The sequence below is a fragment of the Tubulanus polymorphus genome, chromosome 3 (assembly GCF_964204645.1).
Source record: "Tubulanus polymorphus chromosome 3, tnTubPoly1.2, whole genome shotgun sequence".
In the NCBI taxonomy this organism is placed as follows: Eukaryota; Metazoa; Nemertea; class Palaeonemertea; order Tubulaniformes; family Tubulanidae; genus Tubulanus; species Tubulanus polymorphus.
In genome coordinates, this window is record NC_134027.1 from 10072135 (window position 1) to 10096779 (window position 24645).

At 37.1% G+C, this 24645-nt stretch overlaps 2 protein-coding genes across 4 annotated transcripts in view; both read left to right on the forward strand.

The window, feature by feature from the left end:
• Positions 1-573: 573 nt before the first annotated feature.
• Positions 574-15595, forward strand: LOC141901869 (proton myo-inositol cotransporter-like). Of its 3 annotated transcripts, none has more exons than XM_074789407.1 (9): positions 574-985; positions 1315-1474; positions 11049-11260; positions 11644-11755; positions 11854-12017; positions 12233-12341; positions 12538-12779; positions 13080-13232; positions 13746-15595. In XM_074789407.1, exons 1-9 carry the CDS (start codon positions 640-642, stop codon positions 13877-13879), a joined length of 1632 nt encoding a protein of 543 aa, XP_074645508.1. In that variant the 5' UTR covers positions 574-639; the 3' UTR covers positions 13880-15595. The 3 variants fall into 3 exon arrangements, with proteins under 3 accessions (XP_074645508.1, XP_074645505.1, XP_074645507.1); XM_074789404.1 differs by lacking the exons at positions 574-985; positions 1315-1474 and adding exons at positions 7689-8319; positions 9213-9372; XM_074789406.1 differs by lacking the exons at positions 574-985; positions 1315-1474 and adding exons at positions 7689-8319; positions 9430-9589.
• A 3287-nt stretch (positions 15596-18882) lies between these two features.
• The window catches only part of LOC141902411 (prickle planar cell polarity protein 3-like), a 28590-nt gene continuing 22827 nt past the window's right edge, over positions 18883-24645 (forward strand). Inside the window, exons 1-2 of the mRNA XM_074790121.1 lie at positions 18883-19028; positions 20609-20697. Of these exons, the coding sequence (XP_074646222.1) occupies positions 18987-19028; positions 20609-20697 (131 nt within the window). The 5' untranslated portion in view covers positions 18883-18986. The remainder of the gene's footprint in view (positions 19029-20608; positions 20698-24645) is intronic.

Genomic DNA, 24645 nt, shown 5'->3' on the forward strand with positions numbered 1-24645 from the left:
ACTAACCAGATCACGATATTTCAAAATCTCATACATGTCTTCCCTATATAACGAAAATAAATACTTATGAGCGCTGATCACCGTAAAATAGTTAACTCGCTAAATCGATCGGTGCTCGGAACTGAAAAGTTATGTCATGACATATTTGAATTGTTTTTCGCCCAAGTTGGGTATTATCATTCGGCGCAGTAATCCAAAAATTATGGCTATTCGGAGCATGAATCTTTTACTTAATGCCCGTTAGAAGTTAAGATCTTTTCGCGGCCCTTCTAGTAGTTTAATCTCAGATAATTTGAGATAATCAAAATGAGTATTGTGACATATGTGCCAAACAAATACTATTGATAAGGCCTTATAGTACTGTGACAATCAACTCAATTAGACATTTTGTGATTTCACAAGGTAACTTTTGACGCAGACTTTACTAGGTATATCGTGGCATAGGATAATTAAAAAAGCATCGACGACCTTCTATGTGTTGACTTTGTTATGATATATGCGATAAGCGGGTATGCGTAATAATGTGATCTAATCTTTTTAAATATCAAACGAAAGTTCTGGAAGAACTGTCATTTTGTATATAGAAGATATATTAAATTGTGCATTTTTTCGAGGAGATAACACTCAACATCTATCGCAATGGAGACCACTCGATTTACAGCCATTTACGTTTATTCGATGGTTTTGTTTGCGTCAACCGGTGGATTCATTTTTGGCTACAACACGGGTACCATGTCCGGAGCGATGATCTACATCGTGAATGAATTTGATCTCGACACATTTTGGACCGAACTAATAGTGGCAGTGGCAGCCAGTTCGGCCGCTCTGTCCTCGTTCTTGGCCGGACACCTGAACGATCTTTTGGGTCGCAAACCAACGGCGATTATCAGCAGCTTTATCTGTACGGTGGGGCCCATTCTCAGTGCAGTGGCCCCTGATAGATACTCTCTGTTGGCCGGACGTATCATCGTTGGAGCTGGAATAGGTAAGGATAAGACAGTGGATGGGTTCGATAACTGTGAGGTATAGAATTTGACTCATAGTTTCCGAGTTTGATTTAATTTTCAATCAATTCAATTGAAGCCTTGATTTTTCTACTAATCGAATTTTACCCTGGCTTTGGCCAAGTTCTGTAACTAGGGCCAGTTTCAGGAAAATATTGAAAATATTCTGTTAAATAAATTTGCCATCCAGCTGTTTCCCTGCAAAATTCGAATGCTAGGGCCCCGTGCATATCTCTGTAGTCAGTTACCCATTAAATTCGGATACGATATCGTTATTTCAGCATCTTCGCATATATACACTTTACTTCAGGGATGGTAACTGTAACTTCACCAGTCTACATAGCGGAGTCAACCCCACTCAGATTGCGGGGCCGGGTTACTACGATGTACACCGTGTTCCTTACAATGGGCCAATTTGTTGCTGCTGTTATTAGTGGTGTCTTTAGTTTTAATGAACAGAATGGCTGGCGGTAAGTCAACGAAAGAGTCGAACACTCTTATCGCAACTGTAGAAAAAGTCCTACAATAGCATTTTAAGTGATAAACTTTTATTAGAATGTAACTAAAATGTTCCGGCTGTTGATGCAGTTCAGCCTTATTTAGAGGGATGATATTGCATTCTATAACGTGTGAGGCCTGCTGGTGGTCAACGGACGATACGTCGTGGTTTTATCGCATGATTCTATTGTGCGGATCTAGTTTAAATCATTTAACTCTACCCATCCGCGCATTCCAAACCGAAGTTAAGTATAATCAAATCAGATTGAAGGTCAGTCGAAGGGTAAGCCATCAGCGACCTGTTGCTGCAGTGTCCCGAGTATGTTTTTAGAGCCGGCCCATGGCTTTTCAAATATCTCCACATTTTTCGGCATTGTCAATACTTTTGTTCGGTCCGTTTTTACTGAAAGTCTAGATATTTTATTCAAATGCCCAACGATCGACTAGGTGGGGGCGTTAAGTGTATATTGCTTTTAAATGAAAGATTCTCCGCCCAGCCTGCGCTGCTCGGGAGCTGAATACCATGCAGTCGTTGTACGAGTTATTGTTTGGGACCAACGGTTACTAAACTAAATTTAGACTGTTCGAGCTGGAGTAGAACTGGCTTACGGGCACCGTATAGTTTGAAGAAGAATCTTAAGATCACGGTAATAACAAAAAATATGAAGTAGTTGAAATTTATTCAATTTCTTTCCCTCGGGCATCGGACCGCCACGCCGGGGCCGCAGGCGCGGGAAACACCGTATCGTTCGGCCATGCCTTTGTTGTTCGGTAATTCGACACTATTCCATAGAACTCAAATCAAATTTGATTTTAGTTCTATGACTATTCTAAAGGAGCACTGTTTAAAAACAAATTTGTCGGCCATTACGAAAGTAATCTTGTCTACTTGGGAAAGCACTCGGGTGACGGATCTAAGCATGATTCAACAAGATACTTTTTCTACTCATCCTAGTTCTAATTCAAGTTCTAGTTTATTTCATGAAGAGCAAAAATGTCAAAGATATTAAAATACCGTATGCCTTATATAAAATCTACAAGGTATTTTATTCGGATAGATTACGGAATTGTCCGCCAGCCCGCCTTTTATTCGTAGCAATAAAATCGTAGATTTTACATTGACTTTGACCCGTCGACATATTTAATAGGCGGCGTTGTCGCCGATCCGATAATTCATTCTGGAACTTGACAGCTAGGGATTGATGTCTGTCTGCAGAGTTTCCAGAACCTGTCATGTCAGGTCTTAAGACCTGACATGACAGGTCTGACCTGTCATGTCAGGTCCCGAAAAAACCCAAACTCATGACAATATTTGACGAAACGGCGAAATATCTAGGCATGTGCTAGACGAATGGAAGAACATTTTGAGTTGAATGAATATTCTGACCCGTCGTTAATATCGAAAATGATTCAACAATAACGATAAGGAAAATGTTCTGACAAATGATTCATTTGAAAGGTTGATTTATAAGAAGAAAATATTTATGTGTAAACTATGACTTATTTCTGTATTAAAGGGAAAAAATAAGTTTCAGGCATAGATGAATTGATTAATGTAGAAGTAAGAGCACATTATAAGAGAATATTTTCGCTAGATGAATCGAGGTCTTGATATTTCGTTTCCGCAATAAGACACTGAAAATTATCTGCTCACTATCACAGCTCGGCAACACTCCTCACTGTCCTGAAGTCCTGGGCCCAGTTCCATAGTCATGGCTTAGACTTAAGACCAATCTAAGACCATCTTAGTACTATAACCAATCTAACAACTTAAGACCAGTCTTAAAATTTGAGACCATTTTTTGACTTAAATCTCAACTGAGGAACCAGCCCCTGAAGTCTCACTATTTACATTCATTGTCTTTATGATGTACATGTAAAAGAGCCGAATGCACTATAGAGACTGATTTTATTGAGACTGATTTTAAATCAACTCATCAATTTAAAGCATGAAGTTTTTTTTCTATCTATATCAGTTTTAATGCAGACCTGTCGCCATTATATAATACTCTTTACTATAAAGAGACCATAGAAATTAATGTTTTCCTTCATTTCATCAGTTTTAATGCAGACCTGTCACCACAGGTCTCGAAAAGCTCTGCAAAATGGCGCGAGCTGCCGTGTGAGGTCTCGCTTCATAATTATTGTTTTATAGTAACTTAAGATTAATTCTATCCATGGTTAGCAATTTATATTATACTCTTTACTATAAAGAGACCATAAAAATTAATGTTTTCCTTCATTTCATCAGTTTTAATGCAGACCTGTCACCACAGGTCTCGAGAAGCTCTGCAAAATGGCGCGAGCTGCCGTGTGAGGTCTCGCTTCATAATTATTGTTTTATAGTAACTTAAGATTAATTCTATCCATGGTTAGCAATTTATATTATACTCTTTACTATAAAGAGACCATAAAAATTAATGTTTTCCTTCATTTCATCAGTTTTAATGCAGACCTGTCACCACAGGTCTCGAGAAGCTCTGCAAAATGGCGCGTGCTGCCGTGTGAGGTCTCGCTTCAAAATTATTGTTTTATAGTAACTTAAGATTAACTCTATCTGTGGTTAGCAATTTATATTATACTTATTACTATATAAAGGTTATAAAAAGTAAAGTTTTTTCCATTTCATCAGTTTTAATGCAGACCTGTCACCACAGGTCTCGAGAAGCTCTGCAAAATGGCGCGAGCTGCCGTGTGAGGTCTCGCTTCATAATTATTGTTTTATAGTAACTTAAGATTAATTCTATCCATGGTTAGCAATTTATATTATACTCTTTACTATAAAGAGACCATAAAAATTAATGTTTTCCTTCATTTCATCAGTTTTAATGCAGACCTGTCACCACAGGTCTCGAGAAGCTCTGCAAAATGGCGCGTGCTGCCGTGTGAGGTCTCGCTTCAAAATTATTGTTTTATGGTAACTTAAGATTAACTCTATCTATGGTTAGCAATTTATATTATACTTATTACTATATAAAGGTTATAAAAAGTAAAGTTTTTTCCATTTCATCAGTTTTAGTGCAGACCTGTCACCACAGGTCCCGAGAAGCTCTGCAAAATGGCGCGAGCTGCCGGGTGAGGTCTCGCTTCAAAATTATTGTTTTATAGTAACTTAAGATTAATTCTATCCATGGTTAGCAATTTATATTATACTCTTTACTATAAAGAGACCATAAAAATTAATGTTTTCCTTCATTTCATCAGTTTTAATGCAGACCTGTGACCACAGGTCTCGAGAAGCTCTGCAAAATGGCGCGAGCTGCCGTGTGAGGTCTCGCTTCAAAATTATTGTTTTATGGTAACTTAAGATTAATTCTATCCATGGTTAGCAATTTATATTATACTCTTTACTATAAAGAGACCATAAAAATTAATGTTTTCCTTCATTTCATCAGTTTTAATGCAGACCTGTCACCACAGGTCTCGAGAAGCTCTGCAAAATGGCGCGTGCTGCCGTGTGAGGTCTCGCTTCAAAATTATTGTTTTATAGTAACTTAAGATTAATTCTATCCATGGTTAGCAATTTATATTATACTCTTTACTATAAAGAGACCATAAAAATTAATGTTTTCCTTCATTTCATCAGTTTTAATGCAGACCTGTCACCACAGGTCTCGAGAAGCTCTGCAAAATGGCGCGTGCTGCCGTGTGAGGTCTCGCTTCAAAATTATTGTTTTATGGTAACTTAAGATTAACTCTATCTGTGGTTAGCAATTTATATTATACTTATTACTATATAAAGGTTATAAAAAGTAAAGTTTTTTCCATTTCATCAGTTTTAATGCAGACCTGTCACCACAGGTCTCGAGAAGCTCTGCAAAATGGCGCGAGCTGCCGTGTGAGGTCTCGCTTCATAATTATTGTTTTATAGTAACTTAAGATTAATTCTATCCATGGTTAGCAATTTATATTATACTCTTTACTATAAAGAGACCATAGAAATTAATGTTTTCCTTCATTTCATCAGTTTTAATGCAGACCTGTGACCACAGGTCTCGAGAAGCTCTGCAAAATGGCGCGTGCTGCCGTGTGAGGTCTCGCTTCAAAATTATTGTTTTATAGTAACTTAAGATTAATTCTATCCATGGTTAGCAATTTATATTATACTCTTTACTATAAAGAGACCATAAAAATTAATGTTTTCCTTCATTTCATCAGTTTTAATGCAGACCTGTCACCACAGGTCTCGAGAAGCTCTGCAAAATGGCGCGTGCTGCCGTGTGAGGTCTCGCTTCAAAATTATTGTTTTATGGTAACTTAAGATTAACTCTATCTGTGGTTAGCAATTTATATTATACTTATTACTATATAAAGGTTATAAAAAGTAAAGTTTTTTCCATTTCATCAGTTTTAATGCAGACCTGTCACCACAGGTCTCGAGAAGCTCTGCAAAATGGCGCGAGCTGCCGTGTGAGGTCTCGCTTCATAATTATTGTTTTATAGTAACTTAAGATTAATTCTATCCATGGTTAGCAATTTATATTATACTCTTTACTATAAAGAGACCATAAAAATTAATGTTTTCCTTCATTTCATCAGTTTTAATGCAGACCTGTCACCACAGGTCTCGAGAAGCTCTGCAAAATGGCGCGTGCTGCCGTGTGAGGTCTCGCTTCAAAATTATTGTTTTATGGTAACTTAAGATTAACTCTATCTATGGTTAGCAATTTATATTATACTTATTACTATATAAAGGTTATAAAAAGTAAAGTTTTTTCCATTTCATCAGTTTTAGTGCAGACCTGTCACCACAGGTCCCGAGAAGCTCTGCAAAATGGCGCGAGCTGCCGGGTGAGGTCTCGCTTCAAAATTATTGTTTTATAGTAACTTAAGATTAATTCTATCCATGGTTAGCAATTTATATTATACTCTTTACTATAAAGAGACCATAAAAATTAATGTTTTCCTTCATTTCATCAGTTTTAATGCAGACCTGTGACCACAGGTCTCGAGAAGCTCTGCAAAATGGCGCGAGCTGCCGTGTGAGGTCTCGCTTCAAAATTATTGTTTTATGGTAACTTAAGATTAATTCTATCCATGGTTAGCAATTTATATTATACTCTTTACTATAAAGAGACCATAAAAATTAATGTTTTCCTTCATTTCATCAGTTTTAATGCAGACCTGTCACCACAGGTCTCGAGAAGCTCTGCAAAATGGCGCGAAGTTCCGTGTGAGGTCTCGCTTCATAATTATTGTTTTATAGTAACTTAAGATTAACTCTATCTATGGTTAGCAATTGATATTATACTCATTACTATAAAGATACCATAAAAATTAAAGTTTTCCTTCATTTCATCAGTTTAAATGCAGACCTGTCACCACAGGTCTCGAGAAGCTCTGCAAAATGGCGCGAGCTGCCGTGTGAGGTCTCGCTTCAAAATTATTGTTTTATAGTATTTCAAGATTTAATCTATCTATGGTAAGCATACAATTTTACATTCACCATTAGATAGAGATCATAAAAAGTTCAGGTTTTTCTATTTCATCAGTTTTCAAGCAGACCTGTCACCACAGGTCCCGAAGCTCTGCAAAATGGAGCGAGCTGCCGTGTGAGGTCTCACTAATTAATCACAGTTATGTCTAATTTATCCTATGTCAACTTATAAGCTTGGACTGAAATGTTTTTAAATTATAAGTGCACTTGGTGAATTAATTATATTGCGAGTAATTAATAAAAATATGTAAATATATAGGGCCTAATCATAATGAGTATACTGATTGTTATTAATACTGATTATGAGTACATAAGGCACTACCGGTACTGGTATCATTGCCTGATCTTGATATTTTCATGTTTCATGTTACAAAAAAATTAATAAATTGTAAACAATTCTTTCAATGTTCTCAAATCATTCACCATCATTGCATCTTTATCATATACAAGGCGATATAGTTCAACAACTACGGACCAACATAAATTCTTAAATGAATTCATAACACATCATAGTTTGTTTTTTGTTTTTGAATAATATATTCAGAAAGCACTAAGATATGTTCTTTTTGTTTCTTATCGGCTATCATTTGTTCTAAATCCGCGCCTATCATATCTTCTAATCGACTATCATCGGTTCAGTCATAACGATTTTCATTTTAGCGAATCGACCTGTCACCTGAGGTCCCACCTGTCATGTCAGGTCTTGGGCCCTGACATGACAGGTTCTGGAAACTCTGCAGACAGACCTAAATGCAGCTAGGAGCTAGAGGCGTAAATTCGCTGTCAAAAATTAAGAAATGAGCGACTCTCCCGACGGTTTTGTCAAACAAAGATCGGCAGCATCGAAGCAACAACAAAAGGAGGATCGTCCGAAAATGTCGGACAAAGAACCGCTGTTAGCAGCTGCGGTTGCTCCTCCGTCTTCTGACGAATCTGTCGAATTGCAAAACACGGCCGTTTCCTACGGATCTACGCCCGACGACGAAGAAAATGTTCCGAAGAACGAAATTAACGGCGATAACAGCCAATCCGATGAAGTACACATGCCGGCGATGACGAATTTTGTCTATGTGATCGCGTTTTTTGCGTGCATCGGTGGATTTTTATTCGGCTACGACACGGGCGTCGTGTCGGGCGCGATGATCTTCATCGTCAAACAATTCGGCCTCGACGAAGTTTGGACTGAATTGATAGTCAGCGTTACGATTGGAGCGGCGGCCGTTTTCTCGTTCGTCGGCGGTTTCCTGAACGATAAGTTCGGTCGAAAGCCGACGATTTTACTCGCCAGTTTCATATTCACAGTCGGAGCCGTAATTCTCGGCTTCTCGCAGAATAAATACCATTTGTTGATCGGTCGTATCGTAATTGGCGCCGGAATTGGTAAGCGTGCCGTCAAATTTTCGGCTTCTATTTTTATGTTTTGATTAAAAAATTTCGATTTTTTGCTTTCGAATTTGGGTTTGCCGCAGAAAAACCAATGAAAACCGAAGGAAGTGGTCCATTGTTTTTTGACATCTGCTTTATTTGAGAATGAATTAAACTCATCATTTGATCGTCTCCCTAAATGTGCATAGGGCCATTTGCATAAAAGTTAATAGAAGTTAACCACCGAATATGTACCATAGTTAAGATTAAAGCTGCAGCTATTATGGTATTTCTTCAGCTGGTTTACATCAACCAGACCAGTTGCACAGTCAAAATTTAGATTAAGACCTTTCATATATTTATTTTTTATATTGAATCAAGCAGAAACAAATATACCATATATCAAGACCAGTCAAAGCCCAGTCAGACAGTTTAACATGTACGCTGCTGCCATGTTCTTCCCAGTTGCTAATGTGAGTTATCTATTAGTTGGCAATTGAGTGTATTGTATAGTCAGCCGTTGTTCATAATTGACAAATGATTAGGCCGATCATTGAGAATGAAGCTGAGTTAGTTTACTTAAGTGTCTGCCAATTGAACTGGATCATGTGTAAATGACCGAGTGTATATCAGACAACTGAATAATGAGGATCAGCTATGAGGTAACTCGCATTGGCAATGATAGCTGAACAGTTTCCGTCTATGTCTCACACATTTGACTGCGTAAGTTAATTGGATTCTTAGCAGATCGAGTCAAGGGGAAAGCAACATGCATGTCACAGAAAAGTCAGGGAAAAGCAAGCCAAATTAGATAAAAGTGGCCCGCCCTGATAATGCTTTGAAATCGACAAATTTTGCGCGACACATAATTCAAGAAATCTTACTCGAGGTTGTCTTTTCGATCGTAGGTCTCGCTTCAATGACCGTGCCTGTGTACGTCGCCGAGACTACGCCGGCCAACGTGCGCGGCCGTCTCGTTACACTTTATACAATGTTCATTACGTTCGGCCAATTCGTCGCCAGTGTCGTAGATGGCGCGTTCAGTTATGATAAAGAGAACGGGTGGAGGTGAGTTATTTTATCGTAACTGTTGTAATACCGACTACGATTTTCTGATTTGCCCAGGTTTCACGTCGATGACCACGCCCGTATACCTCGCCGAAGTGTCGGTGGCCTCGGATAGGGGGCGCGTTGTAACGTTATACCAGATGTCGATAACTGTTGGTATATTATTATCGGGTATAATGGCTGGTGCTTTCAGCTATTACCCGACCAGTGGTTGGAGGTAGGGTGTCTCGACTCAGCTATCTCTAACCGAGCATGTAACGTATCTTCGCTTTGTGACAAGGCAAAAACGTTTCTTTTTTGTTGATGAAACTCAGGACTATATCATGATTCATATGTATTCTATGATACAAAATACATAGTTCATTAAGACAACATTGTATTATGAAACATTAACCCTTTCAGTGTGTCTACACACCGCAGTGCGGTGTATAAATCAGCGATAGAGTCAGACTTTGCTAGTACATCGCATCACAGTGTATTGATATTAATAGTAATTAGTTTTTATCTATTGAAAGAAGGCAGCACCTGACAAACATAGTCATGTGTAAAGTTACTAACAATACACCGCACCGCGGTGTAGATGCACTTAAATGGTATGCCCACTGGGGTGGAATTTTTTAAATTTTCAAATTATCTCCAGCACTTTCGGGTATTAATTAGTCAGCACTGCAAGGGTTGAAATTGGAGGTCAACATGTGTTCCCTTCAAAAATTGCTTAAATGTCTATTATTGAATTGATAATGATGCAATGTAAAAATTACGTAATTATGATATCAAATTTATATTTCATGATGTTTAGAATGTATTATTGTCTAAATGAAATATGTACTGATATATTATCCTGAATTTTATTCTGTACACATCATCTGGTGGTTCTTCGCTAATGAAACTTATTTTCCATATTTCATTCTTTTTTTGTTAACTTTTATAGTTCATTTTTCTATGTTAACCTATATAAAAATTAGGCATAGTAGTTTGTGCTTCAACTAAACCTTATGACCACTAACATAATTTTAACTTATAGATATGTTTAGAAAACCCACTTTGTTTTGCGACTTTTATTCTTACGTATTTAAACATTAGTTTAATATCACAAACTGAGGGTTAATTTTAATGTGATGTTTTTGGTCTGGTGATGGTTTCGGATATTGAATCGTATTATGCATTAAGTCATTATTATAATTATTGTTATATTATTTCGGTCACCTATATGATCATTCATTATTACCGCTATGAAAAAATGACCAGAACATACAGAATTTTCATCCTTAAATGACTCAGTCATGAAGAATTAATACTGGAGCTTGTTGCTTAATGGTAGATTTAAGATAACTGGCGGATAAATACCATAGTAACAATGTCAACTATCCACCGGTTAACCACTCTAACCAACTTTTAAGCAACTGGCCCCAGGTAGTTATGTCTAGTATGAAAAAGTTATTGGGTTGTTTTGCCCTGAAAGTCAACTCCACTACTTTGGTATGATACACTTCAACTGGTTGTGCTTACTTAGTTCATTAAGCTGGCCTACGTTCGGGTTTAGCCTGCACTGCTTAATGTCATATCATATTTATTTTCTGAATAATTTACATCAATGTATAAAAGATATCTAAGACTTATGTTACAATCATTTATTTCTAATAACTGTACGCATCCGTTTGTTCTGAATTTCCCAGGTACATGCTCGGACTGGCCGGAGTGCCGTCGGTGATCCAATTCATCGGGTTCTTCTTCATGCCGGAAAGTCCTCGTTGGTTGGTGATCAACGATCGACACGAGCAGGCGCGTAAAGTTTTGTCGGTCATACGCGACGATCAAGACGTCGATAAAGAGCTCGAAACGATTCAAGAGTCGCTACTGGAGACCCGTCGCGAACAAAGCGAACATGGTAAACATTAGTATGACCTCTGCATCACTGGGTCCGGAGCCAGATGAACTCCTTCACTACCACAGATAATGTAACGCCTTGCACCGGGATTCGAACCCGATGGCGTCATTCAATTCAAATCGATTCAGTATTTGAGGCTCTAGTTAAGAAAATATATTTGCAACGTAAAACAACAATGGGAATGGTTGGCACTACAGTTAAACTTGCTTAATCGACCAAAAGGTTTTTTGTGTCCCAGCCATATTAGGTCAGTTTGGTTTTTGCATCGTAGTTAGCGGAATATTTGATACAATTTTTAGTCACTCTGAAGGTTATGAATTCAAATTCTTATGGAGCAAATATCGTGTTTTTTTGTTTAAATAAGCATTTTACTTTGGTTGAAGGCAACAGAAACATACTGGTAGCTATGTTTAAAGATCCTGTCGTCAGGAAAGCGTTAGTAGTTGGCTGTGGGCTGCAAATGTTTCAACAAATCAGCGGAATTAACACTGTCATGTAAGTTTACTTCAATAGTATTCATACTGGGCACGTACGATAAATAATACACGCATGCTTGGATAGGTAAATCCTTACTTATTTCAATTTCTTTTCAGGTATTACAGCGCCACAATCATCAAAATGTCCGGAGTTCGAAGCGATTCGTCCGCCGTGTGGTTGGCCGCGTTGACCGCTGCGACTAATTTTCTGTTCACATTCGTCGGCCTGTATTTGGTTGAAAAGATCGGCCGCCGATCCCTTATCATATCTAGTCAAGCAGGTACGCAGAAGACATATTTAGTAATGCAGTAGATTCCGCTGACCAGTTAGTGGAGTCTGCTGTATAAACTTCTCTGTGATACTAAGTACAAAAAGGATGATGCACTGACAACAGAAAGTGCTATAGTATAGAACACTTAGGATGGATTTGATTGATAGCTTACTTTAGTTGCAGTTCCACTGGTAATTTAACTTTATTTCGTTATATTGTTTTAGGTGTTGTATTCAGTCTCATAGCTCTAGGGATAGGTTTCAACTTGGCCAGTGTATATTCACCGGATATTACTCAGCATGGGTTCAGCGTCGATCAATGCAACAAATACCAGTAAGTGCGTTCAAAATATAATAGATACCCTAATTCAAAATATGAAATTTGTGTCTCTGAATTAGAATATCAGGGGCTGGTTTTATAGACCTTAAAGTAAACTTTTGAGCAACTGGCATCGTCTCCATGTCTAATAGTTGCACTACATTTTAGTTGATTATTCGATAGTCGAATTTAGCCGTTTATCTAATTCCAGATCCTGTGATGCTTGTATCAGTAATCCGTATTGCGGATTTTGCTATACATCAGATCAAGGCAGCGTTACAAATTCTTCATGCCTCGCGGCGACGAACATTTCGCATGAAAGGTCGCAATACGGTCCATGTAATCGAACAAATTTAGATGCTAGTCAAATCTGGGCGTACAGCTACTGTCCTACGCCTTATTCCTGGATGGCTGTTGCTGGGCTTGTTATATACTTAGCATTTTTTGCACCTGGTAAGTCTACAATATTGCGCTAATGCAGGATTTGTGTGACTTCTTCCAAAACTCCCCCCATTTTCCATTTGAATCTTGATTCCAGCATGGGCTGTACAATTAAATTTAGTTAATTAGGGGAAGATTTGTTTCTTCTAAATTTTCCTATTAGCTGGTACAGTTGAACCTGCTATTGGTAGATACTCAATCGATATCTATGAATTATGAGTTTCATGCTGTTTTTGAGAGAAAATTGCATCGAGAAATTATTGATTTGTCTTTGGGATCGGAGAAATCATAATAATTCGATTCGTTTTTCAGGTATGGGTCCGATGCCATGGACGATAAATAGTGAAATATATCCATTGTGGGCAAGAAGTGCAGGCGCAGCGGTTGCCACGTCAACGAACTGGATTTTCAATTTGATCATATCCATGACATTCCTATCTTTAACTCTTTCCATTACAAAATACGGTGAGTCTGTGTCCACGAAAGCGGGTGGGGGAGGAGTGACATTCTATTTTACTTCACGATTCTTTTATTTCACGATTCATCCAAACGACAATGGTGTCATTCTCCCAACTTTGTAACTCCCAAAATCACGTGACAGATATATTTATTGATTTAGATATAACATCCCTATTTTAGAATTTTGAATGAAACTTTTCTACATACATAAGCGTTAACAGAGCAACCCATGTTACTTCCTAAGTTCCCCAGCAATTGGAACCTTACGATACAGAACTACTGACTGACTGAATGTGTAAACAGTGGACCTGTGAAACTTAGTGGTTGGGATGGTTTAGTCATTCTAGTCACTCCCTCTTTCAAGATGGCCACCATTACTTAAACATACTGGAATGACATACACTTGTAACTTTCATCACCATCTGTAGTCCCTTTGCCACGCTGACCACCTACCCACCATAAAATACTCTGGATATACTCATGCTGATGTTTGTTTTTGCTTTTTTTAAAATTTTTCAGGTGCTTTCTACTTATACGGCTGTTTAGCGTTTTTGGGCTTGTTGTTCTCGATATGGCTTGTGCCAGAAACCAAGGGCAAACAACTGGAAGAAGTGCAAGAATTGTTCAAAAAACCATGGCTGAAGTGTTGCTGACAGGATTTCCAATGCAGTGGGGTTACACTTTTTGATTTGATTCATTTGGAGTTGAATTGGGAGGTCTTATACACATTCTTGTTGTACACGTGGAAAATTTCAAGTGATGTTTTTAGATCAGTTTCTTAGATAATACTTCAAACGTCTGTCTACCCTTCCGGATATATAATTGCAGGAACGAGATTAAATGGCTAGTTATTTTACAGCCATAATTTTTAGATTGATAACAGTATGAATGCATAAAGCGTGCTTATCAATTGTTAATTCAGTCGTTTTAGATAAAATGCCTCGAAGGGAGGGGGTTAAGGCAGTGCATGGATCGAAATTGAATGCATAATCATATCTTAAATTCATAATATTTGGTGCCATTTTGTGGGCTGCATGTAAGAGCCAGCTTTGTGATTGATGGATTAACCCTTTAATCGGCAATCGGTCGCTAGCGACCGATTTGAATAGACCAGCTATAGTGAATAGGATAGTCAAGTATTGATTTCAGTGTAGCATACTAACTCATTTTCCTGTGAGCAGATGGCGGCACCAGACAGCCTACAATGTCTAACAAAGCAGGAAAGTGATATATCAAACATTTGGCATGTATTAGGGGGTATAGAAACCATGTGTCACGTGGGTCAGATTTCCAAGGTTGAGAAGATCGTAAGTAGTAATGGCCAATGCACTAAAGACGTTCTCTAGTGATTTTGGCTGCTATTTTGGACATAGTAATGAACGATTCTGATGATAATTCGTATTGGGATGAATCTGATGACAGTGCTTGATTATGGATGGCCCTAAAATCTGGATAACCTTGGGATCTGTGACCTTGGGGTCAGACCCTGAAGGTAACCCCCAAAGTTGGCAAACTTGGTACCATTCAAGGTTGTTTCAAGATTGGTTTCTGTAGATGTTGACCAGGGAACGTTGTCAGATTGTCAAGCAATTCAAACCACTTTCCAAGTTGGCATGGTGTCTCTGGACCCCTAGTCATTCAGGTAATAATTTTTAGATGTCACGTTATGCAACAAAAGGAAGATGCATTGTCATTGTAACTTAGGAATTCTTTTGACCAAAATCGATTTCATAAATCCACCCGGGAGTCAATTGCAGGGAATATATTTTCAACCTATAAGCTAGGCGAAGAGCCTGTGATGCATTGTATGGTTGTGAATCAAACATTTAGTACATTCCTCGATCATGATGTTGCATTTCTGTTTAAATGGATTTTTTCAAACATTTTACAATAATACAAGGTGGTGTACTTTTCAAATTTTGATAGAAACAGCATGAAAATTATGATAGAATTCTATTTATCTATAATCCATGTCTTCCAGAGTTTAAATCTGTCCAGTATGTCGAGTTGTATTTATACTATGCAACTTAACACTTTTTTGAACCAACACAAAATGCACTACTTTTTGATACTACCGGTATGTATATGCATCAACATAGGTTTATTGTCTTTATTACAATGTAATAAATTGCTTAACTTATTCAAATTCCTCGAAGTGAAAAAGTCGATCGATCAACAATAATGAAGGCTAAGTATATACCTATGATCAGATGTTCTAAATGCCACTACCTTAAAATAAGTGAAAGAAGAAACTTATTCGTATCCTTAAGCCAAAAGAGGCTCTTCTGGTAAAAGGGAATTATTTTTCATCACTTATCGTAATTGTTATTAAGAATACATTATAATCATGTTGGTACCAAATAAATTTATTTATGAAGTTAAAAGTATACTGTTTTCAGTCGTTACCTCATTACATGTATTTATCTTCGTTATTTTGATTGTTTCATACTAACTTCCGAACTATGTACTGATCCTGATGTGAGGACCAAAAGGGTATTTCAGATCTCAACTGCCATATATGTCATTGACGGTAGATTTGGCTATTAGAAGATTCTAAAGTTGCGACACCCTTTCAAGAATGCTGGGAAATTTGTGCGTAAATACAATAAGTTCATCGAATATCATATTTGTTTATACATGTAGTCTTAACCATATGGAGGAAAAAATGAGAGTATGAGTTACAATTAGTTACCAGTACGAAAACAGACAATAGAAGCATTTCAAAAATTACAAACCTTATTTACAACACACACTACATTTATTTGTGACAATACATATGGAGGGATACACCATTCATCAAAGAGAATTTGCCTTCGGAAATTTACAAATTTATTTATTTATACTCCAACCCTTTTCATGGTACATAGGCGGAAAATGCATGAAAGAATTTACAAATATTTACAGAAAAATAACACTTTTAAAACATAACAGTTATTAACAGTATACACATATATATACACGTACATGCACAAAATAATTATTTACATCGATTACGATTACGATTTATTTACACTCCAACCATTTCCATGGTATATGGAGGAAAACTATTACACATGTATATACAAATATTTACAAAACAACACTAAAGTGATTAAAATTTAGAGAATGAAAACGTAACGAAATATATATATATACATCAACTATTTACAATACTATATATACTATTATATACATCAACTATTTACAATACTATATATACTATTGGAGGGATCTATATACATCTAAGCCGGTCTTAATGAATTTAGCTAAGTTGACCGTTGGGTTTTTCAGAATATCAAGGGTATTAAAGGTATTCAAATTCAAAAAGTTTTTGCGTTGTTCGTTAAGTAAGGTACAGTCAAACAGAATATGGGATTCGTCACCTAAAGTATTACAAGTGGGGCATATTCTATCGGCTCTGTCTAAATGAAGGTTTGAAAATTTGTTCACAGGTAAAATATAGGACCCGACCCTAAATTCAAATAAACTAGTTCCTAAGTCATCACCAAGTTCTATTATATACTTCTCTAACCTAATATCATTTTTATATTGCCTAAAGTTAGTGTATATCGGATTAGTATTTATGGCAGATACAGTTTCTTGAAGGTGCTGGTCACGGAGTATCTGTTTTATTCGTTTTGAAAAAGATTTACTGTTAGTCATGAATTGCTGCGTCCAAATGCAGGACAAACCACAGTCATCAAACGTTTTCTTTATATATGATAACCAAGGGCTCATAAATTTATCCCTTAAAAATAAATTGAAAGATATTTTATAGAGTATTGAATTAAGTTTGGTTTGCTTTCCAGATACTGTTTTCACCCAAAAGTTAATCATCCTGCGTCTAACATCTATATTCATAGGGTAACGTCCTAGCTCTGATAAAACTTGTAAGTTGCGAGAATATTTCGTCACTTTCATTAAGATTTTACAGAAGAAGCAATGAATATTTTCTAATAAATCAAGATTTTCATATCCCCAGATCTCACACCCATACATGGCTATTGGAGCAACACACGTATCAAATAATTTAAACATAACATCTATGGGCAATTTCAAACGTCTGCCTTTTTGAACGATCGAAAACATAGCTCTGATAGCTTTATCGTAAAGATACTTTTTTGCCTTAGCAAAGTTACCATTCCAATTGAATTTTACTCCGAGATAAACATAATCTTCAACTACCTCTAACTCTTGATCACCAAACATAAATTTCGAAATCGTTTTTATCCGGGATTTACTTCGCGCAAATACTAGTACTTTAGTTTTCTCTGAGTTAACAGTGAGACCATTAGCGGCGCAATATTCAAATAAGGTATCTAAGTGTAGCTGAAGAGATTTCTCATCCTCAGCAAGAATAACTGTATCATCTGCGTATAGTATTATGAATAAATTCAGTAAAGTATCAATATCCTGATCACGATTCAAATTTAGTTTTTCTATAAATGACAAAGTCGGTTTTCCACGATCAATGAAAAATTCTACAATGTCGTTTAAGAATAACGAAAAGAGGATAGGTGAGAGATTTTCGCCTTGTCTTAAGCCTCTATCAGCTGCAAAGTATTGTGACGTGCAACCATTTAATTCAACACATGATTTTATGGAGTTATACATATTTTTGACCACATTGAAAAAGTTTCCATTAACACTGTTAGCAATTAATTTTCGCCATAACTTTACCCTACAAATCGAGTCGAAAGCTTTCTTAAATCAACAAAGGCGCAAAAAAGTCTTCTTCCCTGACAAAGATACAGCTCTACGATTGTTTTAAGCGTGTAAATATGATCAATGGTGGAATATTTCGATCTAAAGCCAGCCTGGGCTTCACTTATAATGTGATTCGTATCTAGAAATGTTGACAATCTTTGATTTAGGATACTTGTAAATAATTTACCAAGACAGCTAACTAAGGTAATACCTCTATAATTATCAGGATTAGAGGGATCGCCATTCTTTTTGAAAATGGGTTTGATGACGCCTATAGACCACATCTCTGGAACATATCCTGTTTTAAGAACTAAATTGAATAATTTTTGTAATATATCAACTAAAAACGGATACTGACTAACTCCCAACAGCTCATTCGTGATTCCATCAATGCCTGGGGCCTTATTGTTTTTGAGTAAAGAGATAGCCTTAATTACCTCATCACTGGTTATATCACTGTTCAAAATATAATTGTCATAGACAGGATGGTCACCCACGTCTGGGGGCTCATCACCGTCATCGGTTTCATTGTTAACATTATTCAAATCATTTAATCTCATAAAATGTTCAAGAAAAATATCAATATCTATATTAGCCTCATTATTTTTTGTTCCGCTCGCAGAGTTTAGCATCGACCAATACTTTTTTGGGTTATTAATTTCGCATTCTCTCAATTCCTTAATAAATTCATCCTTTTGTTTCTTCTTATTTTCTCGGATGACCTTTTTATAGTTTTTAGACGAGTTCTTAAGGGATTCAAAATTGGAAAGAGTAGGGCAACCCCTATATCTTTTTTTCATATAATTATATTTCTTCTGTGCATCTCTACAGTCCCTGCCAAACCATCTGTTGCGGACCGGTTTTTTGCAGTTATTACTTTTCCTACATTTGGCAAAGAAGTGCGACATCTAGCGGAAAACTATTGAACTATTGGAAGGCATTACTACGTTGTCTCACAGTTCGACGTACGCCGGAGTCGAGAGGAGGGAATCATGAATGGAAATTGACTATTTTAATCGATCTATGGATATTATTTACTATCGAATTATGTAATTAACGATAAGGATAATTACTATGTCTGCTGCTAATCATGCCGCTTATGGCGAATCGATGAAAGTAAGTAAATGTCGCTGTGATTAAATAAGTCGAGGTTCGAAATTTTAATTGCCAAAATTCAATCGGCAAAATCAATCAAGGAATTTTATTCCGGCTTTTCTTTCCAGGTATTATAAACTGCGTGGGGACTTTTTAGAATTTGACAGGCGCGTTGGAAGCAATTTTTGATTGCTGCAACCAAACACCGATTTTGGACAGTTTCTAAATTATTACTTAATTTCTTCAAAAAACGTATTCAAAGAAAAAAAAACGTCATTCAGTAAATTATTGCCGCAGCTTTTGCCGCTGCAGTGGCTGCACTGCCAACGCCACTGTTTGATTATTTAATGGGAATCAGCTGGAATCGGAATATTTCACCCAGTTCCATGTGGCCCAGTTCTACTAAATTATAGGCCCGTACTCAAGAGGCCCGGGGTTGGCCTATAATATTTGGTGCGAACGCACGTCCCCAAAAAAGGTTCCACTATTTTTTGTCTAAAAAAATTTTATTAGATTAATTACGCATTAGTGTTTCAGTGACTTATTAGGCTATATGAAATATTCACTTAAAATTTTCTTGGGGGAGGGCCCAAACCATTGCTGGCTCTGCTATTAAGTTCCACCATATCTAAACTTGCACCCACCCAAAATAGAGTCTGCGTATGGGTCTGCTACATGATGATAGGAACGTTATGGGCTAGTCATGTGATAGTGCCAGTTTGAGTTGGGCCTATAAAGATAAGGAATAAAAATTTTAAGACATTGATTGATTCCAAGGCACATAATGGCGAATCTAATTTATGGCACTTTGGTGAGATTTTAACTTTGCGCTTGAGTGCAATATTAGGCCTAACTGGGGGGTAGGGACGGAGGAGGGGGAGGGTAGGTCTACCGGTACGTTAACTTTTTTCTACACAGGCTCGATATTAAAGCCTACATCAGGCCTATCAGATTTCAGCCTTTGACCCCTGCGGCGCTGGTCCTGGATCAACTCAATGCCAAATACCTTGGGCTCAGTTTGAATTTAATAGTATAGGCTTATGGTACTACTCTTAATCAACAAAAATTTTTCAAAACCTAGAGGGTTGGGCGGATCAGGGAGGTCCCACCTACCTGGGCGGATGAAGCATTTCGACCCTGCTGATACTAGAAATGTGGCACTGGTGTAAATGTCATGGCATGCCCGATCATGGCTTACTGTGGCATTAGTTTACAATTAGTTAGCCTACAGGGAGTCTGTTATGACAAACAACTAATTTAGTTCTAATGCCAGTGTCAGCAGGAGCTGGATTAACTCAGGACATAGGGTCTACCTACGTTACATTAGGCTTTGGACCTATTAAGTTGTATTTCACAAGACTGAATGTTATGAATCTAGTAAGCCAGTTGATGGTTAGGATTTGACTTTCAGATTGAACTCTGAATTGAACTACCTACTAGGCCAGTAGCCTCAAAAATTGAATCCTCATATAACTTTGTTGTTGAGTGATTAATTGATAATGTCTACTCAAAAATGTCATTTTGAGATTTTTATTTTGTTCTCAATAGGATGTTTATTTCATTCCTACAAATTGTGATTATGATTTCTTCTTCGATTTTAGGCAACTATTATATCAGGCGAACTTGAACGCGGGCGGCCATGTCTTAAATGTGGAGATCAGTGCCCGGGTTTTGCTCTACACTATTGGAGGTAAGATTCCGCGCATGTAGGTCTGGAAATAAATTTTGCCACTGATAAGTCAACTATTGGCCACTTTGTTGTGTATTGATCTGGTTAAGCTGGTTGTCTTTGTATTTTGAATAGAGTGAGGAGTTTTTTAATGAGAAGACTAGAGGTCTTTTACCTGGTAAAAAAGTTTTACTAGGTAGAAGACCTCTAGGCTTCTCATTTTCAGCATTTCAATAACGCCGAAAAGCCTAAAGCTTCTAAATACGGAGCTTAGAATATTTGTCAATTGAAATGAGACATTTCAGACGCTCTCCAGACTGATAGGAGGCCTAAAGACCATTTTCGAATTTGTGTGATACTTTTTTTTTTCATTTCTAGAACTATTTATATGCCCCTACTGATAGCGTGAAGTAGTCATTTGTAATTCAAATAGGTTAGAGTTGTAGAGTATGAATTGCTAATATCGGAGTTCTTTGAATGCTGACTATATGCTATTACTACGAAGCCCTTCTATAAGGTTTTTTTTCGAGAGTTGGCAATGAATTTTTGAAAAGTTTTCGATCAATTTCATTTTCTACAAACATATTAGCGTATTTGTCTGACGATTATATAATAAATTAGTCAGTAGAATTTAATAATCAATAACTGCTAAATATATACTAACAATTATGATTGGCTAACGCGTATGTATACATGTTCATTACTGCGTAAACCGTGAAGCATAATTTGATTATAAACAGTCGTTTGGGGTAACGAGAGGTGATGATATTTGTATATTTGGCGGATTAATGACCGAACAAATAATCAAATTTGATTAAAATCCTAACCCATCGCTGGCTCTACCCCAGCCTTATCGATAATAACCGTGAATACACGTTCAGCCGAGGCCTGTTTATATATATTACCCGACAGTTCAACAACACAAGTGAAGTGGAAACATTAGGCGTGCTGTTCTCCAGGTTCTGGTTCTACCGCTGAGATCTTACAGGTGAATTCGCTCTCCTCGATGATCTCTGCTGCTCTCGTCTGTACTCGGTAAAAATAGAGCCGCTGCAATCGGCGAAACTGACATCATCATCATCATCATCATCAAAGGCAAAATATAGTCGGGGCTAACATCGTATTTCGCCGGAGAGAGAGTTGGTTAGTTGTGGTGTTTAACCCGACAGAGTGGTTTATTGAAGCCTACATCGGTTGATCTGGCGCGCTGTGTTTCGCGGCCGGTGAACACCGATTTATCCGCCTTTAATCGGCGATAAAATACGTAATGCGTTCTCGTATCTCCTCTTCAGTTCGACATCAAACGAACCGTCAAATCTTAACTACTTCTGAATTTATATATATTTCTTTGCGCCTTTTTGCTCGTCGAGTTGATAATAATTCCATGAAAGTGAATGAATTAGGTAATGAAAAATGGGTTTTTTCTCAGGTCTAACCTTTTGGTGAATCAGTTGTGGTGGATCACAATATCTGTAGTAAAATGATTAGAATAAAAGAGCTTTTTGGCCAGTAATCTTAGACTGAATACAAAGGGTGGTAGCAACCACCAGAAATATTTCTAATATTTTCATAAACGTTTTACCTATCAATGCATTTATTGTGGGATCTTTCTCTCTAACCTTTTTGTGGTTAAGTAGACCATTCCTCTAATCGGTACCGTTAATGGGACCCCAAATATTTTACTCGATTAACTGATGCTGCAATGAAAGATCGTGGTAATTTAAGGTTTTCTACAACGTATTCGTAAATTCAGCAACTTGAAAGTTATCGGCGTTGATTAAACAAGAAATAGTCTGTAAAGTACTTCCTACTAGAAAGTTTTTGGGTTGATGAAATTTGCTTGGGGAAGTATCAATCGAAGTTGAAATGACGTTTTGGCAGTAAATCGTCTACATTAAACTCGCTACGAAAGGGTTAAAATTCACCTGTTTCGAACGGTGATAATTGGTAACGTAGGGAGACTACGAAACAACTTCGGAAAATCACTTAATGATCTCGACGTATCTTATAGAACTGAACCGTATAGGAACTGGCAGTATAGGTTCTAGCCGTTTATCTGCTCGTATGTCAGTTACTGGAGCTGATTATTCAACTGGTTTCTTGAGTTTCTTAAAGGTCCCTCTTGAGAGATTTTCAATCATTCATGCTTAAACTTCTTCCGATTTTTTTTTAGTCACCTTTTCATGACGAGCGGCTCTTAGCATTTTTCGTTAAGTTCATTAAATCGGGAATGCTTTCACTGAAGTTCGCATTCAAAGGGGTTTGAATTTACTGGGGGAGGTGGGGGGTTATTCTTTATTAGATCTGAACTGAAAAGTTCAAGTTGATTAAGATTCATGAAAATCCTTGGACAAGTTAGATGAAATTTGTATCCTGAGAGGATGCTGGAGAAGAATGAGGCTGGTGATAGCAGGGCATTGTAGTGTGAAATTCAGTAGTTCTTTTTCTGAAATATATTGGACTTGTGGCATTTTATGCAATGACAGCTGGCCATGTGGCAGGCTTATTAATACATATTTGATGAGAGATCAAGCAAGTGCATTATCCAGATATCCGACTATATACCCCTACATTGGTACCTACCTGCCACCAGCTGGGCAGGTGAAATAGGATAACATGTTCCAGATGTCCTGCCATTCCCCCTAGTACTAGAAGAAGTAGAAGATCTATAAGTTAAAACTGACTGGACTAAGAATAGCGTGTTGACACAACCATTAATATTGTGTATTCTCAATCCCAGAAATAGATACATTATTGAACCTACTACAAAGTTTACAATTAGGCCTTAGCTTTATGCAGATATTCCGATAGTGGAAAAAAAATATATCCCCATGTTGACTGAAAAAATTAAAATGTTAAAAATAGTTTATAACAAGATTTGAGTTTCAAGGACCTATTGCTGAAAATTATGTACTTTTCATAAAAGACTTAATATTACAAGTGTATCAATTGTATTAGATGCATAGTCAAAATCGGCTCAAATTTTTTTTTGATTTTGCCAAAATGAAATATTCATCGTAACAAATGTTCAGTGTTGAATACGCGTTAACATAAAGTCGGAAATATCAGAGGGTTAATTTCGCCAAGCGTAGTGGGTCTAATGGCTTTAGACACTTGACTGACTGTCGACTCTGACTTCTGATTGCTGGGGTTAGCTAATGAGTGTTGATATGTGAAAAAAAAGTCAATAAATGAGCAGGACATATCTGGGTTAATTAGTATGGAATCGATAGAATTTTTTTCTAGTTCAACTGCTCAACTTGACTGCCATTTTATGGCCAGTTTTCAAAGAAATAGTTTTAATATGAGTAAGAGAATGAATATATATGGCTTTGTAACATCTCATTACACTACATATATATAATATATATTGTGATATTATAGCATGTAAAGGGTCTCAAAGGGGCGATAAGCTGCTGACTGTATTGAGAACTTGGTATTTTAGATTTCACCCATGGGTAAACTGTTGAAACCAGAATCCTGTTGCACACTTCTTAACGAAATGTTGTTTGCTAAAGGTCAAAATTTGATTATGGGCCTACAATGGAATGGAGGATCTATGGGATATTATGAAGGGGTGAATCTTGAAATAGGAATGGGCACTTAATTTGAAAAGGGCAGATTTGGCAATGCGAGGGCTGCAAGCGCTTACATTACTGGGGGTTCTGGTGGCCCTCCCACAGAAAATTTAGGACAAACAGGGGCTTTTCTTGATCTTATCAGGGCCAATTTGCATTTATTTTTAGTCTTTTTGAAATTTTCTTTTTGAAAAATTTTTTCCTGTCTAGAGGGCACATTCGAGCGAAAGACCAACTATCTGCTAGTGAACCTGGCGGATCCTTGCTTGCCATATGTGGAATCCTCGATTGCCACAGTAGCACTGCGGGTACGCCATTGTAGGTGAAATGTTTCCTCGAAACAGCAATTAATTTCACTTGAACAATCGATTTCGTTTGATCTCATTTTTAA